At 46.6% G+C, this 23,182-nt stretch overlaps 1 protein-coding gene across 2 annotated transcripts; it reads right to left on the minus strand.

Annotated features, from left to right (window-relative positions):
• Positions 1-260: 260 nt before the first annotated feature.
• On the minus strand, positions 261-22,195 carry PLEKHB1 (pleckstrin homology domain containing B1). Of its 2 annotated transcripts, none has more exons than XM_083170369.1 (7): positions 22,084-22,195; positions 11,055-11,106; positions 10,085-10,240; positions 9,649-9,751; positions 6,984-7,023; positions 3,699-3,798; positions 261-1,694 (listed from the first exon to the last, which is right to left on the minus strand). In XM_083170369.1, exons 2-7 carry the CDS (start codon positions 11,089-11,091, stop codon positions 1,561-1,563), a joined length of 570 nt encoding a protein of 189 aa, XP_083026495.1. In that variant the 5' UTR covers positions 11,092-11,106; positions 22,084-22,195; the 3' UTR covers positions 261-1,560. The 2 variants fall into 2 exon arrangements, with proteins under 2 accessions (XP_083026495.1, XP_083026496.1); XM_083170370.1 differs by lacking the exon at positions 22,084-22,195 and adding an exon at positions 18,727-18,770.
• Positions 22,196-23,182: the final 987 nt, after the last annotated feature.

Below are 23,182 nucleotides of genomic sequence, written 5' to 3' on the forward strand. Positions count from 1 at the left end.
TCACTTGTGCAGGACCGGCCGGCGTGTACAGTAGTAAAATATCCTCTTTTTTTGGTGTCATATTTTCTCATTTATGTTCAATAACATAAATGTTAACAGATAATTGTAGTGGGAGCTGCCATCCCGTTTCCTACAAAAGAGACAACAGCATTGGATTCCAATTCCACACTGCCTCCCGGTGGCTAAATATTTATTACACGCACAATAACTGTCCACGACTTTGCGAAGTTATCAATTGTAAAGAAAGCAACTCTCGTGAATGGGAGTAATCGTGTTTTATTCAGCAATGCGATATCTATAAATATTGCGTTATAAAAACCAACGTCAGCATTATCCTGTACAGTAACACCGTAAGCCGCAGGGCACTCACACCTCGGCTGCGACCCATGCTAAACGCTAAAGGTGGGGTGCGGATTAGCACACAGTCAGTGCCCAGACCGACGGACAATAGGTCGACACCAAAAAGTCAACAGTGACCAAATAACGACACAAGCAAAAAAGTGACATGGAAATGGTCGACGTGAAATTTTCTCGTGTTTTTTTCGTGTCTATGTTGACACCAGAAAACACGTAAACCCCCTAAAATTAGGGCGCCTGTCCTCGTTCCCAATCGGAGTCCACACGTATGGCAAACCATTTAAAAAAATCTAAAAAAAAAAAAGGGAAAAATCGTGAAAAACTCAGGTCGACCTTTTAGTGCATCGACCATTGCCACGTTGTCTTTTTGTCAATAACGACTTAGTGTGTGTCGAACTTTTAGTGTCGACCTGACTGTCGAAGTAGACATTGGTTAAATTTATTAAAGCTTCTAAAGCTTGAAACAGGTGATGTTGCCCTTAGCAACTGATCAGATTCTCAACTGCATCCTTGAACATTTTTAGAGGCTTTAGTAAATTTACCTCATTGGTCTGTGAGCAAAATGAATACACAAAATGATCTAAAAGAGACGCAAGTGTCCGCTATCCGCAGGGTGAACAGCATCATGCAACGTACCAGCTACATGTATGACACACGTAGGGGGCAAATTAACTAAGATGGGAGTTCTACTGAAGATGGGATGTTGCTATGGGCAACCAATCAGATTTGATCTATTATTTTCTCGAAGGTGATAAATGAATAAGAAGTGGAATCTCATAGGTTGCTATGGCAACATCCCATCTTCAATAGAACTACCCTCCAACATGACCCATTCCATTAGGTACAAAATGCTCTGTTCCTGGACTTCCCTGCCAGTGGCAGATACAGAGGTTGGACTCCAGCACAGTACAAATCTGTCAAAGAGGGGGGGGGGGGTCACATCAACTGCCAGTGAGTCCAGGCAGTGATGTTTGTAGTGGCATTAGGTGTGGCTCCCCTTTTTGAATATTGGACTGTGCTGCAGCCCCACCTCTGTAACTGCCATTGGCAGGGAAGTCCAGGAACAGAGCATGTTGTACCTAATGGAACGGGTCATGTTGGAGGGTAAGGAACTCCCATCTTAGTAAATTTACCTCACAGAATCTAGACAGATGCTGCAAGTTAACTAACTGCGGCTGCCAGGTGGGTCTTCCGGGGGTACCCCTAAAACCAGCAGGGCAGCCAGATGAGAGAGCTGAGGGCGGAGGTGGTGAGAGCCCCAGCCAGCAGGCCCAGCGCCATCTGTTCTCCATACGAGTCACGGTCGTCTCTTACGATGACGTGCCTCAGGCCGGGACCTGGAGGGGACATAAGAACATAACAGACGATCAGACAGTAGCAATGAATATATTATTATGGTTTACATATAGAGCGCAGACATAGGACACAGCGCAGTACAATGAGGGAGGGCGCAAACACATTACATACACGGCCCGATGTTCTAAGCTTTGGAGAGAGATAAAGTGTAGAGTAATACAGTACCAGCCAATGAGCTTCATGTAACAGGCTGGGCTTCAAAAAAAATGACAGTTTGGAGCTGGTTGGTGTGTGCTTTATAGATCACAGTGGGTGGAGTTAATAAATGAGTGGGAGGGGCTACCATGACTGGCATTACTGTAACATAGGCACGTGGCTTTATATCGGCACTGAATGTGATCAGGAATCCTGCAATGTCCAGAGCACGGTCAGTCGGTGGCGTGAACCTCCAGAATAGGGAGGCCAATATCGGGATCGGCGGGATCCCGGGATTTTGGCCTAAAATCGTCGGGATCTGAATCCAGGGATTTAAGCCTCCAGTTTTGCTATTAGAGAATGCTAAAGCTGTGGCAAGGCATGCTGGGATGTGTAGATTCACAACAGCTGGAGGGCCACAGTTTGGACATGCCTGCACTTTTGGTCTACATGGAATGAGATTTCAGCTGTCACTGTGTGTAAGGGACTGCAATACAGTGTCATCAGCTGATTTGACAGTCCATGAGGCATATGAATTGTGGGAATGTGATTTGTGAGTATCAGGAATAGAGTCTTGTTACTCTCTGTGACCAGCAGATGGCAGCACAGCACTGCTGCATCGATACCACAGAGTCCCGCAGTACAGCGGTCCTCGGTCACCTCCCACCCGGGCACCCAATGCCGGCCCATCTGCGTTCTCTGTGGCAGACCGACACATCAGCACTGAATATAACTGGCATTAGATAAGTAGTCACCGCTCTATAAATAAAGTAATAAATGGGATAATAACAAGGTCTGGAAAAAATGTGTAAAAAAAGGACACAAGAACGTAATAACAATAATGCACCTGATTGGCAGATGCACGCAGGGCGGCAAAGGAAGGCTCATGTGCATATCCGCACGTCTTACGCCACGGTACCTAACTAGCGCAGCCGCCAGTGATCCATCTGACCCCCCCTAGAGAGAGCGGAGATGGGAATGATCGATCCGCTTTCCGCTGAATGCCGACCTGCGCACCACCTCAGAGCCAGTCCCGTTATGCGACATAAAGAAATGAAAGGTACGTTCTCATTGGTGCATTTACACCACACTGCTGAGCGTTTCCCCTCCGGCACTAATGTAGACGATGCAGAAAACGTTAATACTACTGTGCAGGAGAGAAAGCGAGGACTGTCTGATGTCCGAGATCTCTCACCCGTAGGATTCGGTGTGGTTCGTTAGGTTGAGTTTTTCATATATTTTTGGGTTTTTAATATCCACACCTGAGGACAATTAGTGTACCCCCATGGCTCGCTGCGATCAGCATGCCCAATTGTATTCCATGTGGATGGTAAAGATCCTAGTAGTACTTGACTGTGGGCAGGTGTTACAAGATCCTAGTAGTACTTGACTGTGGGCAGGTGTTACAAGATCCTAGTAGTACTTGACTGTGGGCAGGTGTTACAAGATCCTAGTAGTTATGCACAGGGTATGTGGAATAATTAGCGCAATAAATTTGAGGAAGTGCGGCCTACTACAACAAAAGAAGGAGATACACCACCTCCTGAGAATACTGGAAACAAACAAATTTAGTTGTAGCCTGGCGCAACTTCTTCAAAAAGATATTGAAACCACCATACAAACCCCTGTCAACTGTATATGGTGGTTTCAATATCTTTTTGAAGAAGTTGCGCCAGGCTACAACTAAATTTGTTTGGTTCCAAGATCCTAGTAGTACTTGACTGTGGGCAGGTGTTACAAGATCCTAGTAGTACTTGACTGTGGGCAGGATAAGACACAGTTTTTTCACCACCGCAGGCGGTATGTACTCAAGGGAAAACGAACAATCCTTTCCTATCGATGGCACATACCGTAGCCGTGCCCATAGTAGCCTTGGTCCATGTAGACTGCCTGGTGCGCGTTCGCTGGAACCACCTGGTAATTATCATCGTACGGGTTGTACACATGCACCTAGAAGGCAAACGCAACCGTTATCATTATTACAGCCTCAGCTTTATCACCAAATCCAGAGCAATATAACACGCACAGTACGTCGCCCAATATGGCCTGAGGAGAATATATAGGCTACCAATATGGCTTAACTTAGGATAAGGGACCTTGTCCTGGTTGACAAGCAGTGCAGCAAAGTTCACAGCACTGTGTGTCATTTTAACATTGCGCACCGTTGCGCATGGACCAGAGTAAGGTGTATATTTGTTACACAATAAGGCTGAATGTAGTGCATACAGATATATCCTCATACATCTAGCCTCAATATGCCACGCAGAACGATATGCCTGGCGAAGAGGATACACACGAGCTTCTGATTAAAATGATATATGGCTTGCCTATATTCTGTGTGACTGCTGGTGTATCTGCATACAAATTGCTGCGTTGCAGTGTCAGTAATATGATATGCAGCATGCCTATATTCTGTGTGTGAGCGCAGCTGTATCTGCATATGAAATGCTATGTTATTGTCACTAATAAGATATGTGGCATGCCTATATTCTGTATGTGACGTTGCAGTGTCAGTAATATGATATGGTGCCAGGGCCGGTGCTTCCACTAGGCAGCTGCCTAGGGCGCAGGAACCTGAGGGGCGGTCAGCTGTCACTGCATAGCGCAAAACACAGTAGCCACACAGAAAAAAACAGTAGCCCGCCGCCCTCCATTCGCCCGCCCGCTACCCTCCATCCAGCCAACCACTGCCCTGCATCCAGCCGTCCGATGCCCTGCATCCATTTACCTGCCTGCTCGCCTCCATCCGCCCGCCTCGAGTCCATCTGACCTCCCGCCTGCCTCCATCCACCCGCGGCTTCCGGCCTCCATCCTCCCGTTACTGCTACCTTCCCTCCGGCCGTCTCTGCTACCAGCGTGTCCCGGATCCACAGTCAGTAGGCGGCCGGAAGCAGTGTGACTGCCCAAGGTGCCCAGCATCACCAGAGACCCGACACAAACAGCGGCGTCTGGCAGCCGGCCAGCACCCAAAGCGAATCCCCGCACTTTTATGAGAGGTGAGGGGATGCCGGGCTAGAGAGGGGGGGGGGGGGGGGGGCGGGCGGGCTACTGTGTGTTTTCTAGTTTGCCTAGGGCGCAGACGAACCTTGCACCGGCCCTGTATGGGGCATGCCTATATTCTGTGTGAGCGCAGCTGTATCTGCATACAAAATGCTAAGCTACAGTGTCACTAATATGATATGCAGCATGCCTACATTCTGTGTGTGACTGCATATTTACCAAATAAAATATGTCTATATGCTGGTGTGACCATGGCTGTATCTGCATACGGAATTCTGCATTACAGTGTCAGTAATATTATATGTAGCATAAAGGGGAAGAGATGGTGGTAACAATTGTGCGCAATTAACACAGCGTGCAGCTCTAGTATAGACACCCAAGGGTTGACATCCAGACAAACCAAAACAGACTTAGGGTAAAACAAGAGATAGGGTGTACACACAAAGCGCTCACTATGAGCCTTAATACCATACAGAATTTATCAATTTGTATGTGGTTCCTTTTTCAAAGTCCAGACCCGATGTCGGTCTGAAATGATAACTACCTCCTCACACAGACAGCTTGTGTGGGGGTGGGATGACAGAAAAAGGCGATAGTGCAGGTTATCTTTGGTAAAAAAAGAATTTAATAACAGGTCCACACTTGCAATACGTGGATGGTTAAAACAGCATTGGAATATGGGAATTGATTCCAATGCTGTTTTAACCATCCACGTATCTGGACTTTGAAAAAGGAACCACATACAAATTGATAAATTCTGTATGGTATTAAGGCTCATAGCGAGCGCTTTTTGTGTACACCCTATCTCTTGTTTTACCCTATGATATGCATCATGCCTATATTCTGTGTGTGACTGCATCTGTATCTGCATACAAAATGCTGTTACATTGTCAGTAATAGGATATGCAGCATGCCTATATTTTGTGGGCAACTGTGGGTGTATCTGCATACGAAATGCTGCGTTACATTGTCAGTAATATGATATGTAGCATGCCTATATTCTGTGTGTGACTGCGGCTGTATCTGCATACGAAACGCTACGTTACAGTGTCAGTCCTATGATATGTGGCATGCCTATATTTTGTGTGTGACTGAGGCTCTATCTGCATACGAAATGCTATGCTACAGTGACAGTAATATGATATGCAGCATGCCTATATTCTGTGTGTGACTGAGGCTCTATCTGCATACGAAATGCTATGCTACAGTGACAGTAATATGATATGCAGCATGCCTATATTCTGTGTGTGACTGCGGCTGTATCTGCATACGGAATGCTGTGTTACAGTGCCAGTAATATGATATGTAGCATGCCTATATTCTGTGTGCGACTGTGGGTGTATCTGCATATGAAATGCTATGTTACAGTGTCAGTAATATGATATGCAGCATACCTACATTCTGTGTGTGTCAGTGGGTGTGTCTGCATATGAAATGCTACGTTATAGTGTCAGTAATATGATATGCAGCATACCTACATTCTGTGTGTGTCAGTGGGTGTGTCTGCATATGAAATGCTATGTTACAGTGTCAGTAATATGATATGCAGCATACCTACATTCTGTGTGTGACAGTGGGTGTGTCTGCATATGAAATGCTACGTTATAGTGTCAGTAATATGATATGCAGCATACCTACATTCTGTGTGTGTCAGTGGGTGTGTCTGCATATGAAATGCTACGTTACAGTGTCAGTAATATGATATGTAGCATGCCTACATTCTGTGTGTGTCAGTGGGTGTGTCTGCATATGAAATGCTACGTTATAGTGTCAGTAATATGATATGCAGCATACCTACATTCTGTGAGTGACAGTGGGTGTGTCTGCATATGAAATGCTACGTTACAGTGTCAGTAATATGATATGTAGCATGCCTACATTCTGTGTGTGTCAGTGGGTGTGTCTGCATATGAAATGCTATGTTACAGTGTCAGTAATATGATATGTGGCATTCCTATATTCTGTGGACAACCGTTGGTGTATCTGCATATGAAATGCTATGTTACACTGTCAGTAATATGATATGTGGCATGCCTATATTCTGTGTGTGACCGCGGGTGTGTCTGCATATGAAATGCTACATTGCAGTGGGTAAAGCTTTGGTAAATATAATGCCACATAAAAGCCACACTTACCGGCTGGAATCTTGCATCCTCTAGAGCCAGCTTCCACGCACTGAACACAAAGACAGGACAATCAGAGGGAGGCGCTACTCTACATTGCTATACTGAATGATGGGAGTACCTGCTCTAGGTCAGAGTGGAACTGTATGTACATTTCTGATCCAAATTAATGAAATCATTTTTTTTAGGTACGTGGTATGTGTTCCATGCGTCTATATTCCCAGGGTACGTCTAGCGTATACCTGTATGTTTGTATATCTGTAACTGTACCTAATCTAGCTGTTGCACAGCAATCCAAGACACATTCCTATTATATCCAAGTATACCTGGCCAATAAAGCTGATTCTGGACATGTTTGTATTTGAATTGTGAAAACTCAATAAATATATGTTTTTAAAAAAAAGTTGATTCTGATTCTTGTAAGAAGAGGAAGCCAGGTGTACAAAGGTTAATAACATTCTCAAACCCTATAGAACCTAAATGTTGAGGACTAGCACCAAGTAGACACCTGGGACCTTCATATAACTCCACTGGAAGCGGCTGGTTTAATGCCACCTGGACATCTGGGAACATTGCAAGAGTTCTGCACAAACAGTGGATGAGACAGGGACAAGGATTGGACACTATAGCTAAACCGCAGCACCAACCAGGGGATCTAACTGATCCTCTATACACGAAATAACCCCACTCGCTAAATCGTATCCCTCCCAGCACCCACTGCAGCTGCCTCCACCCTTTATGCATGGAAGGGACTCTCTGGGCCGAAACCAGTAAGTCCCGGATTCACACAGGGCAGCACTCTCAGAAAAAGCAGTCCTTTGTAATACTAATTGCATGTTAGTCCATAGTTGCTGTAATGCCGGTTGGTGCATCCTCAGACGTCACCATCGGACGCACCACCCAAGCTTGCACCTTCCCTATGCTAGGTGGACTTACTGACCATGGCCTCCGATGGCTGTGCCTCTTTGTATGCGGTCACATTGCTAGACCTGCCCTGAACCCGCCCACTGAGCAGACCATTTCCTGTGTGCGCTACTGGCCCCTGCCTGGTCACTGGTTTTTAGGATGTATTGTGTCATCATATTTAGAATTTTCACATTTTGAATTTGTGTTATTTTTTATATTATATAGGAATAAACTCCTGTAAATATAATAAATTAGTAATACATCGCTTACAATAAAATAAAATAAAAACAATTGGAGACTTCTGGTATCACTACAGCGCATACAGAATACATTGCCTATTATAGCATATAAACATACACTTTACTGTGAATGATTTATACTGTACAGTATATAAGAAGAAAGTGAGATACATCACCTGTATAAAAGCAGTCACCTCGCTATCTTGTGCCATCGCTTTGCTGAGGAACTGCAAGGGGATTTATCATTGCCAGTGTCGCAACAGTATATCCCATATATAAGCCTCTTTATATAACCACGCAGAGGCCGTGAGGTCACCGGGGAAGACGAGGGTCAGCACTGGGCAGCTGATATTGTGCAATTTGTGCCAAGACCTTACAAACCGGCCAATTGGCAGGATCTGCCCGTAATCCCGCTACCCTGCCCTGCTGGTAATCCTACTCCCCTGCCTGTAATCCCGCCCCCTGCCTGTAATCCCGCCCCCTGCTCGATCTACTGGAACACAGACTATTGGGAAACAAAGCACATGTTATTAAGACAGATAATAAGCTATTTCCTTACCCCCACTATTGCCATAAAGTCACATGTGATGCTCCATTGTATGTACAGAAAGCCGGAGGACCCAGAGTCATCCTTTCTATGGAACCTGATTGGGCAGCAGAAAAGACCAGCCAATCAGGATCTGCTTTCGCCTCCTCTCTACAACCAGATAAAAGCTGCTCTAGCCCCCATATGTGTCAGGTCATCCAGAACGCTAGGGGCAACCAGGTAATTACACTGCCCCCAGCTGGAGCCGGTAACCACGCTGCCTCCAGCTGGAGCCGGTAACCACCCTGCCCCCAGCTGGAGCCGGTAACCACGCTGCCCCCAGCTGGAGCCGGTAACCACGCTGCCCCCAGCTGGAGCCGGTAACCACGCTGCCCCCAGCTGGAGCCGGTAACCACGCTGCCCCCAGCTGGAGCCGGTAACCACGCTGCCCCCAGCTGGAGCCGGTAACCACGCTGCCCCCAGCTGGAGCCGGTAACCACGCTGCCCCCAGCTGGAGCCGGTAACCACGCTGCCCCCAGCTGGAGCCGGTAACCACGCTGCCCCAGCTGGAGCCGGTAACCACGCTGCCCCCAGCTGGAGCCGGTAAACACGCTGCCCCCAGCTGGGGCAGTGAGGAAAGACACACATTTATTTTTTTATTAACTTCTTATATAGCGCAGAAAATTCCGTTGCACTTTGCGTATCTCTCCTGCGCCGCGCTAGAACTGACATTATAGTGCTCAGTGTCCCTGTGATAAATTATAGGGGGCCAGGCATGCTAACAGGAGTCTTTTTAAGTTCTGCTTCGGATTAATGGCTGTTGGGGCTGGTTCAAGTTTTGATGGTGCATCGGGCGGTATAACAGCAGCTACCGACACTGACAGAGGATGCCTACGGTCCTTGCACATATGTATACCAGGGAAGGGCTGGGTGTTGGGATTTGCATAACGCTACAGACGGTTGACCGCCATAAGATGCAGCCCTCTAATTGGCTCCCGATACTCACACAGCGTCATCCTCGCTCTCAGCGCACAGGTACAGTTTGGAGCGGTCTCTCATCTCTATGGTCAGTAAGGAGTCCATGGTGCTCGCCTCAGGTGGAAGCATATCTGCTGAACAGAAAGGTGTCTTATATAATGTACAAGATGGACGCCTGCCCTGCCCGCCATGTCTAAATACCATCGGTCATTGTGAGTACCTGACAAGAATCAGCTGGAAGATGCACAATGTGTATGATTAGAAGGAGACGGTTGAGACACGAGATCTGGGACACTACAAGTGACAGAATATAGTCTATCTCTGGCCACCAGGGGGCTCATCTTCAGTGTTGCATGATGGGATAAAGGAACCAGCTCACTGAGGGCAAACCTCCAGAAGAAAGGAGGCAGCTTACACAATGGGTGCACCCAGTGGTGGGAGTACCGAGGTCACATTACACTCACCTTCACCACACTCCTGCCCAGACCGGACATTCACACAGTTATTCTTCAGGGGGATTCGCTCCTCCATGTTCTGACGACTATCATCAGGGTAGTAGACAAGGCCGCCATCCATCCATAGGTCAAACCAGTGCCTCTTCCAGCGGCGCAAGACAGAGCCTGAGGACCAGCAACGTGGACAATGGACATTTATTCATAGGGTATTACCCCAGCACCACTGGAGATTTAGAGGGGTCAGTCACCAATAAATGCAATGACGTCATTGATGCCCCCCAGCCACCCCAACATCCGATGATTGTTATGTAATCCTTAGCAATGCATATGCAGGAGGAGGTGCATACCACCCCCTGCCCGCACACCACCCCCTGCCCGCATACCACCCCCTTCCTGTATACCACCCATCTGCCCACATACCACCCTGTTCCCGCACACCACACCAAGCCTGCAAACCACCCCCTGCCTGCACACCACCTCCTGCCTGCACACCGCCCCCTGCCTGTACACCCCCTCCTGCCTGCATACACCCTCCTGCCTGCACACCCCTTCCTGCCTGCACACCCCTATTCCCCCACACCACACCAAGCCTGCATACCACCCCCTGCCTGGATACCACCCCCTGCCTGCACACCACCCATCTGCCCACATACCACCCTGTTCCCGCACACCACACCAAGCCTGCAAACCACCCCCTGCCTGCACACCACCTCCTGCCTGCACACCGCCCCCTGCCTGTACACCCCCTCCTGCCTGCATACACCCTCCTGCCTGCACACCCCTTCCTGCCTGCACACCCCTTCCTGCCTGCATACCCCCTCCTACCTGCATACCCCCGCCTGCCTGCACACCACCGCCTGCCTGCATACCCCCTCCTGCCTGCCACTCCATGTCTGCACACCACTAATTGCTACGGCACAACCCTCACACATATATATGTGTATCAATGTTGCCAGTGAAACAGAGAAAGGAAACTTACTTTGCCGCCACAGCCACCCGCTTTTCACCACTGCCATCTCCTGAGGTGTACCCTACAAGGAACACAGAGGGCATAGATAAATAACTCCACACAGGCACCGAGAGGGATCATAGCAGCATCATATACATGTATACGGTGCCTCATAAAAGGTTATTAATGAAACTAGGTAATTTAGGGTTAGGAAAGAAAATTTGTAATTGGATTAAAAACTGGTTGCACAATCGAGGACAGAGTGGTGGTAAATGGCATACATTACAGCTGGAGTAAGGTCCAAAGTGGAGTCCTGCAAAGTTCAATATTGGGACCTGCCTTGTTTAATTTATTCATTAATGATATAGGAAGTGACATATGGCCTTATTCTAGTTCACTCTTTTCTGACAAAAACCATGTGCACTGCAGGTGGGGCAGATGTAAAATGTGCAGAGCGAGTTAGATTTGGGTGGGGTTTTACTTCAAAGTGAGATCTATATTGCAGTGTAAAAATAATGCAGCCGAGACTTCCGGTGGGCGGACCTAGCTGATGGCCGCATCTTAAGGAGCTCTCCAGCCCCAGATGCATATAATCATCTAAAAGGGCAAGAAAAATCCAGCGGAGGAGTCCCAGGGCTCTGTGGACCCCCGACTAGGAGATAGAGGTGGGCAAGAGGCAAGTACCCGGCTCCCCACCACACAAAATACCCCGGAATCGGCGCCTGAATCGGCGCGCTACAGGAGAGCGGGCGCCATCTTGAAAACGCGCTGTCCATCCCCGCAGGCTACTCACCGCCAGAATACTACCCGGGCGAATCCGACTGGCCAGAACAGGAGACCGCCGGGGACCCGAGCGGCGACCTCACCACACGGGGAGAAGAGACAGAGCAGCAGAGAACGGGAGACCGAGCGCCTCCAGATCGCGGGCGCCATATTGGATGTGGCAGGCGGCAGCAGAGGCACACGCAGCAGCAGGCAAGTGACCTGAGACGGGGGAGCAGGGACACCTCAGCGGGCTGGGCCTCCCAAGTACCTCTCACCAGACTCTGCAGCTGCCCTGACCCTCCCAAACCCACATAAGGCTCACGAAAGCTGCTCACAGAATCAAAAGTGCACCAGAAGCCATCTTGGTGCAGGCATACACACAGACAGCACCTGACAAAGAGAAAAACGCTGTAACAGATCCTGCATAAGTATTAAGAAGGCTCACCCCAAGCACTCTGCATAAGCATAAAGCTTATATCAAGTATAACAAACCCTGCAAATCTAGTGGAAGGCAGTGTTTCACCAGACCACACACAGAAGACTGAGCACTAACCTAAGAATAGCCCTGAAGCAAACAACCAGGGGAAAAAAGTGCACAGATCTTCACATCGATTATTGTAACATAGCCCCAGAAGACAAGAAACAGCACTTCAGTGCTAAACTTGAAGTGAGCCATAAATCTTTAAAACAAGCCAACACTGCCTCCCTGTGGAAAAGTGGTGAAACAACACATCCATCATTTATTCCATCCAAATTGTTATTAAGGAAAGAGAACTATCCAGCCTCCGAGACTGAACACACATGTCAGCAATGGATAAATACGTTGGAAAAACGCCGAGAAGTGGGAGAAACGCACCTACGGTGAGAAATAAAGATAAAAGATCTTCGCCCACGCACGAGTCTACCTCTCCAGCATCGCCGGCTGACAAAAGAGCGTCACGGGAAGTAGACCCCCCCACAGAGAGCACTTCCTCCACGCTACATGCACAAGAAATTGCGGCCATACTCTCACCTCTACTTGACGAGAAACTATCTGGTATAAAGGAAGCCATAGAGTCAGTGGTTTCGCAATTGGGTGAATACGGCTCACGATTCGAAGAAGCGGAACAGCGCATCTCAAACGTGGAAGATGACCTCACTGCTGCAAAAAATACGATAGCATCACAAGAATCCACCATACTAGCCATCCAGGAGAAATTGGAAGATATGGAAAACAGGAACCGTAGGAATAACCTACGCCTCATTGGCCTACCAGAATCAGTTAAACACCGTGAGCTACTACAGCTAGTTTCAAAATGGCTACCAGAGGAACTCAAATGCCTGCCACCTGCGGGCGTAATACAAATCGAGAGGGCACACCGCATAGGCCCTGACAATCAGGACAAAAGGAGAAGACCGAGACCTGTTATCTTCAAATTCCTCAACTATCTGGACAAGATAACTGTGATGGAAGCATATCGTAAAATAGGAGACCTACAGTACCATGGAGAACGTCTGCTACTATTCCAGGACTTCTCCTACCAAGTAGCGATGAAGAGAAGAGAATTCGCTCCCATATGTACATCATTGTTCGAGGCGGGTATCAGGTTCGCACTGCTGTACCCTGCAAAGTTACGCGTGCAGCGGGATGGAAAGCAACATATCTTTGACACAGTTACCTCGGCACAGAACTTTCTGGACTCTATTGTGAATGATACTTCCCACATGTCGGACGCTGACTGATGATCGATGACATATGCTTGCAAGTATATACCCATTGAAACAGCGTTAAAATGTTGTTTTGGTTAAAATATTTTTGGATTCAAATTGTGACACTTAGTCTAGTTACCCCCCAGGGGTGCATTATCCAGTTGGTGTCAAAAGGACACAAAGTTTCCCCCCCCCTAAACTGTTACCTAGTCAATTGTTATAGTACAGGTCAAAACAGGCAAGGTTGGCCTGATCACTGGGTTCGTAAAAATAAAAAAATAGTAAGAACTGTTAGATATTTTCAACAAATGCATAGTGGGTCACACTATAGGATTAGCCACAAAACTAGTTTCGTGGACAGGCCCCAGCTCACTGGGACTGGGGTCCCCACGGGACAGACGTTTACATTATTTGACATGATTCCCTTGACAGGTATTGGTTAAATGAGCACACAAGCCGCTGATACGCTTGTCACACGCACGCACATACGATTCCTATCATGGAATATAGAGGGTTTAAATACCCCTCTCAAGAGGAAAAAGGTCCTGCAACACTTGAAACGTCTGAAACCGGATGTGGCAGTGTTGCAGGAAACACATTGGAGAGAGGGTGACCGAAATACCCTTAGAGACACCTGGTTCACGGAATTTTATGCAGCCTCCTATACGAGTAAGAGAAGAGGAGTTCTCATCATTATTAACAAATCCCTGAGACATGAAGTGATAGACACCCAGAAAGACCCTGAGGGACGCTATGTATTTTTGAAACTAAAGATAGAAGGTGAGCTGTTCACCCTAGCAACACTATATGCCCCCAACGGTCCCAATACTGTTTTCTACACAAATCTGTTTGTTCAATTACAGGGCTGGGCTGAGCGTCATGTAATCCTAGGAGGTGATTTTAATGCCACGCAAAAACAGTCACTGGATAGAAATAATAATGCAAGTGGTGATATGCCACCCCCTGCTCTGGGCTTATTGATGAGCTCTCTGGACATCACAGACCCTTGGCGCTACCTACATCCGGTTGAGAGAGATTACACATTCTACTCTCACCCTCACCACACCTCCTCGAGAATAGACTTTTGGTTACTACCTACACACATGCTAAACAGGGTTAAAAATGCCCGTATTGAACCCATACTGATTTCAGACCACGCTCCTACATGGTTTGAATTGGCTCTAACCACACCTACACGACATTCCTACAACTGGAGGTTCCCTTCGTATCTAGCAGATTCCCCCGACTTTCAATTAGAATTAAAACAGCACTTCCTAAATTATGTCGATGACAACATTCAACACATAGACAACATTAACCTATTCTGGGCAGCGTCCAAACCAGTGATACGTGGACACGTAATATCATACACCTCAACCAAGAAGAAAAAACTAAATGCTAGATTCCTAGAACTGAGCACAGTTGTTTCAGACTCATATGAAGCTATGTTAAGAGATGACTCCCTAACCAACAGACAATGCTACACCGACACCAAAGCATTATACGACAGTCTATGTACTGAAAAAGCACAGTGCACACTGGACTTTCAAAAACAGCGATATTTCCGATGGGGAAATAAATCCGGCAAGCTGTTAGCCACCATTGCCCGTGGACAGCGCCCACAACACCACGTCAATAAGATAACCATAGACCAGAGGCAACTCACTGAAACAACAGACATAGCAGACTCCTTCTTAAATTATTACACAAATCTATACTCCCCCCCTACAGACCATCCAGCACTGGGGATGGATTTTCTTAAGAGGGCGTCGCTCCCAATATTAACCCAAACTGAAAGAGAAGCTTTAACAACACCTATCACAGATTTGGAATTAGAATCGACCATAAAAGGTCTCCCAAAGGGGAAATCGCCGGGCCCAGATGGCCTAGGAGCGGACTATTATAAAATTATACTACCACACCTCAAAACACATTTACTGTCACTCTATAACTCTATATTAGCTGGACATGCCGCGCCCCCAGACTTTAACCAGGCAAGGATCATATTACTACCAAAACCAGGTAAGGATCCTACTCTGGTTGGCTCGTATCGCCCAATTTCCTTGTTAAACCAAGACTTAAAGATACTGACCACCATAATGGCCCGCAGATTGCAAGTGGTTTTACCGAAACTACTCCATCCATCCCAAACAGGCTTCGTTAAAGGTAGATCATCCGTACATAATATTAGGCAAGTAGTGGCGGCCCTAACTAAATCCCTGTCAGCAAAACAGGGGGGTTCTCTACTAGTGAGCTGCGACGCAGACAAAGCATTCGACAGGGTATCCTGGCCCCATCTCCTAAGGGTGTTTCACACCCAACAATTTGGGGTAAATTTTATATCTTTTTTCCGCAAACTGTACAATAGTCCTACAGCAGTCCTCACTGTAAATGGCCTAAACACAACAAGCTTTGTACTAGCCCGAGGCACCAGGCAGGGATGCCCACTTTCCCCGCTGTTATTTAATCTGGCCATTGATCCCCTGATTAGGCTATTTCACCAACAAGGTGATTGGCAGGGAATAAAATGTGGAGGAACGGAATTGAAGGTCTCGGCATACGCCGATGACTTACTACTTTATTTTACTAACCCCCAAGAAGCGTTTCCAGGATTCTTAAAAACACTAAAAGAATTTGAAGACATATCAGGCTTTGTAATAAATAAAACAAAAACTAAAGCACTGGCACTGCACAGAGGGGCCAAATCCGGATGGCATAATGAGTTCCCATTCATATGGGCAGACAGCTCGTTAACGTATTTAGGACTTGAAATACCAGTAGACCCGACCCAACTATACACGGTAAATTACCCACCACTCATAACAAAGTTGTTGGCAGACCTAAGATCCTGGAAGTCCTTGCCTCTGTCCTACTTGGGAAGATGTCACATGATCAAAATGATCACCTTCCCAAGGATATTGTATACCATCCAAATGCTCCCTCTCTTGATAACAGAGGCTGATATACGTACTATAAACTCGGCAATTAGCAAATTTATTTGGGATGGAAAAAAGCCCAGAATTTCTATGTTTAAATTGTCACAACATGTGTCATTGGGAGGCATTAATTTACCGTGCATAAAAAGCTATATGTTGGCAGCTAACTTTAGATACGCAATTGACTGGATACACTCCACAAGCTACTATGCTGACACAGGGCTTGAGCAAGCAATGAGCCCACAGATACCTCTGCCGAGTCTCCTTCACATGAGACCAACGGATTATCCACCTGAAATTGCGGGGAATCTATTGTTCACCACGACGTGTAAAGCATGGAGAATGACACGCTCTAGACTCAAGCTATCCACACATGACACGATATTCAACTCAGTCCTTTATAACACTAATACTAATAGGCAGATAATACAAAACACCAGACTGATCAAATGCTGTGAAGCAAAAGGTCTTAGATTACTGTACCAATTTATAGGAGATGGAGATGACCCCATAATGTCTTACCAACAAATCTGTGAAAAATATCCAGAGGTGAACTTACCCATCTTTGTATATTACCAACTGAGAAGCTATGTATCCAGCCAGGTTAAAAGAATCCCGGCAACTGACGGGAATGCTGGTATGGACATTATGATCAAACATGCTCATAATAGACCATGTACCACCTCTCTATTATATTTACACATAAAAAGACGCATAGATGTAGACACGTTAGAATCAGGTATGGCTAAATGGACCATAGACCTGCCCAACATAACATTACCTTCCCTTCTTTCTGCCTTTGTAAGGTTAAATAAAACATTGATATCAGCCTCATACATGGAAATGCAGTACAAGTTACTGCATAGAACATATTACACTCCAAAGCGAATGTTACAAATGGGTACTGCAGAAGACTCTTGCTGCTTTAAATGTAAAATGCCTGAAGCAGATACTCTGCATTGTATGTGGAGTTGTCCGGAGGTCCAGAACTTCTGGGGCAATGTATGTACATATATCAAAACGCAATATAATATTACTTTCACCGCCACCCCTGAATGGGCAATATGGGACATATATCCAACCCCCAATAACGTCCGCCAAACAGCGGGGCAACGAATATTCCTATCTAAAATAGCCGCAGCGGCACGTAAAACCATTTTATCGCAATGGAAACAATCTAACACTCTGTCTATACCCCTATTAGTGCCCCGGATATCCCATCTTTTCCAGATGGACTGGCTGGAGATGTCATTAAATAAGGACGCAAAGGCAAAAAAATTCTTTGCAATCTGGTTGCCATATATAAAATCCTTACCAGAGCCTACAAAAATGACCCTTAGGAAGGCTGTCCAACTAACGTCATGGTATAATCTAATGTTACTACAACATAATACACCCCCCTTCTGAAGGAACCCTCACTTGTTATTGTAAACACCCTTAAATGTGCATAACACGGCTTGTTGCCACAAAATGGTGCGAACATGACCCACTATAATGTAAGATGTCTATACCACAGAAGGAAACACACGGCACATTGCTATTGTTGTAAAAACAAAGTCATTTATTAGATGGTTTCTTTTATTACTTGTGTTAAAATATATGCTAATGATCTGAAAAAACAATGTATTACAAAAGTATGATGATTATGTAATGAACAGTTCTTCAATAAAAAGTTTTGAAAAAAAAAAAAAAAATAAAGCAGCCAGTATTTACCCTGCACAGAAACAAAATAACTCACCCAAATCTAATTCTCTCTGCACATGTTACATCTGCCCCCTGCGGTGCACATGGTTTTGGTTATCTAAGAAGGATTTTGTTAGAAAGAGTGAACTAGCATAAGGCCCATAGTGAGTAAAATTGCAATATTTGCGGACAACACGAAATTGAGTAAGGAAATGAACTCAGGAGAGATTGTGGAAACACTAGAAAGTGACTTAATTAAACTGGAAAGGTGGGCGGAAGGTGGAATATGCAGTTTAACGTTGATAAATGTATAGTAATTCATTATAAGAACAAAAATGAACAAGCTACTTATAGATGAAGAATTGGGTAATAGTGCACACTGCTCAAGTGAATTGAATATTTCTATCCTGGACGAGCGGGTGTCAATCGGCCTCTTAGTACTAGTAAAAGAAACAGGAAAGAACAATGAAACCATCTAGAACAAATAAATTAAGTGTCTGTAGACCTGTCCGGAGTCTGGAAGCAGCTACAAGACGTGTATGACCCTGTAACATTAGCGGTGTCACAGTAAATAAGCCCCATTCGCCTGCACCTTAGTACTATAGTATCTGTGACTATACCACACTTACCTACATACTCGTCCCCAGGAGTAGCCTGGGGAGGACAACCAGGTGGCACTTTGTGTGGCTGGCCAGCAAGTTATTAGGCCCCACCCTGGTCATGGGTCCCGGAGGAGGGGCGGGGCTAAAATGGTATCAATCAACAAACTTTTAGCCACGCCTCCTCCAGACGGACCAGCAATCCTTGGTTTTATCTCCCTATCCTGCACTTTTCACTAGGAAGTGAGCAGGATGCTGTTTCAGACCTGTTTGCTCGGCTGCGAATTCACAGTCAGAGCAATTATCGAATGACAGGTCATGCGCACGGTAGGCGTTGCGCATGCACGGGGTCCCCCTGCAAGTAAAGCCATTGCTGGACGATCGCAAGGTGATTGACAGCCGGCAGACATTTCGGGGCGGTAACGCAGGATTTTCTGGGGAGTGACCCGGAAACCCATGCGGGCCCGGCCATTGGGAGGGAGGGCCACTGATCAGCAGCAGCCTTCATCTCCCCATGGCTATTGCAGTGCTGAGTGAGTCTAGGTGTACTTGGCGTTGCGAACAGGGACAAAACCATTAGATGGTGAGTGGTTGCGAATGTCCCCCCCCCCCCGCACAGATTCGCAACGATGCACATTGGAGGGGGGAGACCTTGGCTTTTACCTGATCTCTGAACAAACATTCGCAGCCCAGCTATCAGCTCTAAATCAGGCCCAAAATCTTCCTTGGGGGTCTGTCGAAAAAATTGGGAGTAGGTAAGTGGTATCTGGAAGATATGACGACAGTGTCTAGGTCGACACCAAAAGACCGACACGCAAAAGGTCAACATTGACAAAATAAAAGATCGATGTAGTAATTGTTGATGCATGAAAAGGTCGACATGAGTTTTTGTTGTTTTTTTGGGGGGACAGGTTTCATACTAACATACACGTGTACCTAATTGAAAGTCCATGTGTTGAGCTGTTGACATTGGCACGCAAAAAAGTAAAAAAAATCGACCTTATCAAGTGTTAACCTTTTGTCAATGTCGACCTTTTGCTGTCAACCTAGACGCTATAGACCCTTCAGTCGATGCCCCCTAGAATTGTGGAGTTGTGGGCAGCTACCCAGTGTGTAAATACATTCAGATGGCCCTGTCTCCCCAATCATGGCTGGCATACAGTCCATACTTACCTCACAATTCTAGGGGCCTCCAAGCCAGGGCGTGTGGTGGTCACACAATCAGAGCGACCAGGCAGCACTCTCCACCTATCAGAGAGCAGCACTCTCCACCTATCAGTGAGCAGCACTCTCCATCTATCAGTGAGCAGCACTCTCCACCTATCAGTGAGCAGCATTCTCCACCTATCAGAGAGCAGCATTCTCCACCTATCAGAGAGCAGCAGTCTCCACCTATCAGAGAGCAGCATTCTCCACCTATCAGAGAGCAGCATTCTCCACCTATCAGAGAGCAGCATTCTCCACCTATCAGAGAGCAGCATTCTCTACCGGCCTCCCAGACTGCAGCCAGGCAGTGAATGGCTGTCAGCATGCTGATTGGTGCTTGGCTGGAGATATGCACCAATCAGAGTGCTCACAGCCTATCACTGTATGGAAACATGTGGAGGGACAGCACAGTACAGCAGAAGGGGTATAATGACCTTATCTTATTGGTTCCTGTGAATGGGTGTGTGAGGGCCCCTGTGCATCTCTTCGCCCTGGGTCTGCAACACCAATCAGACGGCCCTGTTGGAACCGGCATCTATCTCTCCTGTACATAGAACAAAGCTCTCATCCCATCCTCACCCTCCTACATTGTACAGATCATCACTCCGCTAATTATTCCATTGCTGGCTAATTACAGGTGCGCTGTGCTGCCTGCAGAGGTTACCCACTGGCAGAGGCGCGGGATCAGGGTCAGCATTAGCAGCCGTGTTATTAAGTAGCTTTCAGCTGAGTCATAATTAAAAATGTAATTTCATTAACTTTGATTAAAAAAAAAATGCGGCGAGTATAACAAGTGCGCAGCTGCCGCCAGCGCTCTGCAGTGGACCGCGCGTACACGTCTGTCACTGTGACAAGGGGCCTCTAACAACTCAGCGGATAGTTATCACATCTTGGAGAGAGATAAAGTTGAGGCGTTGCCCATGGCAACCAGTCTACTTCTATGTGTCATTTGGTAGAATAATGACAGTTGGAGGCATTAATGTAAGGCTGGCCCCTGGGGATGTTAGACACCCCATAACGCTGTGGTTACTGGGATAGACAATGCTGCATTCAGCTGCAGTGATTGGGACGGCGGCTGCATTTATGCGCAGTAGTGCCACGTCTCCGGTCGCTGTAGCTGCCTTTATTCCGCGCTGCTCTCTGATTACCGACCGTTGCCCTGCCCAGTGCTGGTATTGACGCTATAAAGGCAACCTCCTGCATCAGGTGACCTGAGAAGGTGCAAAATGCACACTTCACGTTCTGCACCTCGTACCTCACACTCTGCACCTCACACTCTGCACCTCGCATTCTGCAACTCGTACCTCACACTCTGCACATCACATTCTGCACCTCACGTTCTGCACCTAGTACCTCACACTCTGCACCTCGCATTCTGCAACTCGTAACTCACACTCTGCACCTCACATTCTGCATCTTGCACCTCACGCTCTGCACCTCACACCTTGCGTTCTGCACCTTGTACCTCACACTCTGCACCTCACATTCTGCACCTCACACTCTGCACCTCGTATCTCACACTCTGCAACTCGCATTCTGCATCTTGCACCTCACACCCCGCATTCTGCACCTCATACCTCACATTCTGCACCTCGCATTCTGCAACTCACACGTGGCATTCTGCACCTCGTATCTCACACTCTGCAACTCGCATTCTGCATCTTGCACCTCACACCTCGCATTCTGCACCTCATACCTCACACTCTGCACCTCGCATTCTGCAACTCACACCTCGCGTTCTGCACCTCAAATTCTGCATCTTGCACCTCACACTCTGCACCTCACACCTCGCATTCTGCACCTCATACCTCACACTCTGCACCTTGCATTCTGCACCTCGTACCTCACGCTCTGCACCTCACGCCTAATAAAATTGGGCTGACTTCAGAGTTCCCAGCACACTTGTTACAGGCTGCAAATTAGCAACTTTCTGGATTATATTACACAATGACAGATGCACAAATGCAACCAGTGTCTCTGAGCAACTACAAGTCTCAGTATGCCTTGCATGGGCATGCTGGGACTTGTAGTTCCATAGCACTTGTAGAATTACAGGTTGCCTACATCTGCTAAAAGAAAGAACTACAATACTAATAGAATAATACAGATAATATACACAATAGACAGGCCAGGGGGCTCTATGCTGGGACCCTGGTGAACAGTCCCCGCAGCAGTCCCTACCTGTGCTCGCAGACACCTTTCCCCCGGGTATCTCCAGTCCCTGTGACGGTCTCAGGACATTTAAGCGCAGGAGGCTACAGGTAGGATTAAGCGGTGCATTGTGGGAGTTGTGGTCCGGAGTCCTGGTCCTGACTGCACAAAGTAGCCAGAACGAGGCCACTGTAACACTACACTTCCCGGCATGCAGCGCGCAGCTCTAGTCTGTTCCAGAAAAGCAGCATCGGTGACATTTGTTGTGTAAAGTAGTAATCTCCTGTCCCTGGGTGCAATCAGCTGCTGTGGGACTACAAGTACGTGCATGGACTAGGCAATGCACTCTGCTGCCTACTTCTGAGGGGCTGTGCATGGACTTGTAGTTCTCCAAAACCTAACCGGCTGGTGCTGCTCACCTTTGGTGCAACATTTCAACTATTTACTCATGAAGGGTTTTTGGGAGACAATTATACTGTGACTTTGGTGTTTGAGGCATCTTATAATTACTAAAATATCAAAAATATTTTATACTTATTTTTTATGTATCATTATTTTTATCATTATTATAATTGTTATTATTATTATTATTATTATTAATAATAATAATAATAATAATAATGTTTTTACATTATTTACACATATAAAATAATATATACTTTGTAATATTGGTATCCTTATTATTTTATTATTGTCATTTTTATAATTATAATTGTTTATTTGCAAATAAAAAATAATATTGTATTATACTTTTTTTTTTAAATATTGGTAGCCTTAATTTTTTGTTTTTGTACAGGTTGAGTATCCCTTATCCCTCGGGACCACGAGCATTTTGGATAAGAGATTATTCCGGATTTTGGAATATTTTTTTTTTAAACATACTCACCTGGTGTCCCCGGCGGTCCTCCAATGGTCCCAACTTCCAAGACGTCCACGGTATTCCCTGGTGTCCCCGGCGGTCATCGGCCAGGCTTCCTCTTCAGCGCATCCCCGGTCCCAAGGGTGCACCCGCGCAATAAATCCTTGGGACCGGGGATGCCGCTGAAGAGGAGAGGGGATGGGCGCCGTGGACACTGTGGGATGAGGTGAGTATAAATAAATGTGCTGGGGAAGGAGGGGAGAAAATATT

The sequence above is a fragment of the Crinia signifera genome, chromosome 2 (assembly GCF_055691185.1).
Source record: "Crinia signifera chromosome 2, ASM5569118v1, whole genome shotgun sequence".
NCBI lineage: Eukaryota > Metazoa > Chordata > Amphibia > Anura > Myobatrachidae > Crinia > Crinia signifera.

Coding starts and splice junctions, on each gene's coding strand:
- PLEKHB1 (XM_083170369.1), bottom strand. CDS start 11,091: ATGGCAGTGGTGAAAAGCGGGTGGCTGTGGCGGCAAA. Junction 10,241..11,054: donor CGGGTGGCTGTGGCGGCAAA/GTAAGTTTCCTT, acceptor GCTGGTCCTCAG/GCTCTGTCTTGCGCCGCTGG. Junction 1,695..3,698: donor CTACTATGGGCACGGCTACG/GTATGTGCCATC, acceptor TGTCCCCTCCAG/GTCCCGGCCTGAGGCACGTC.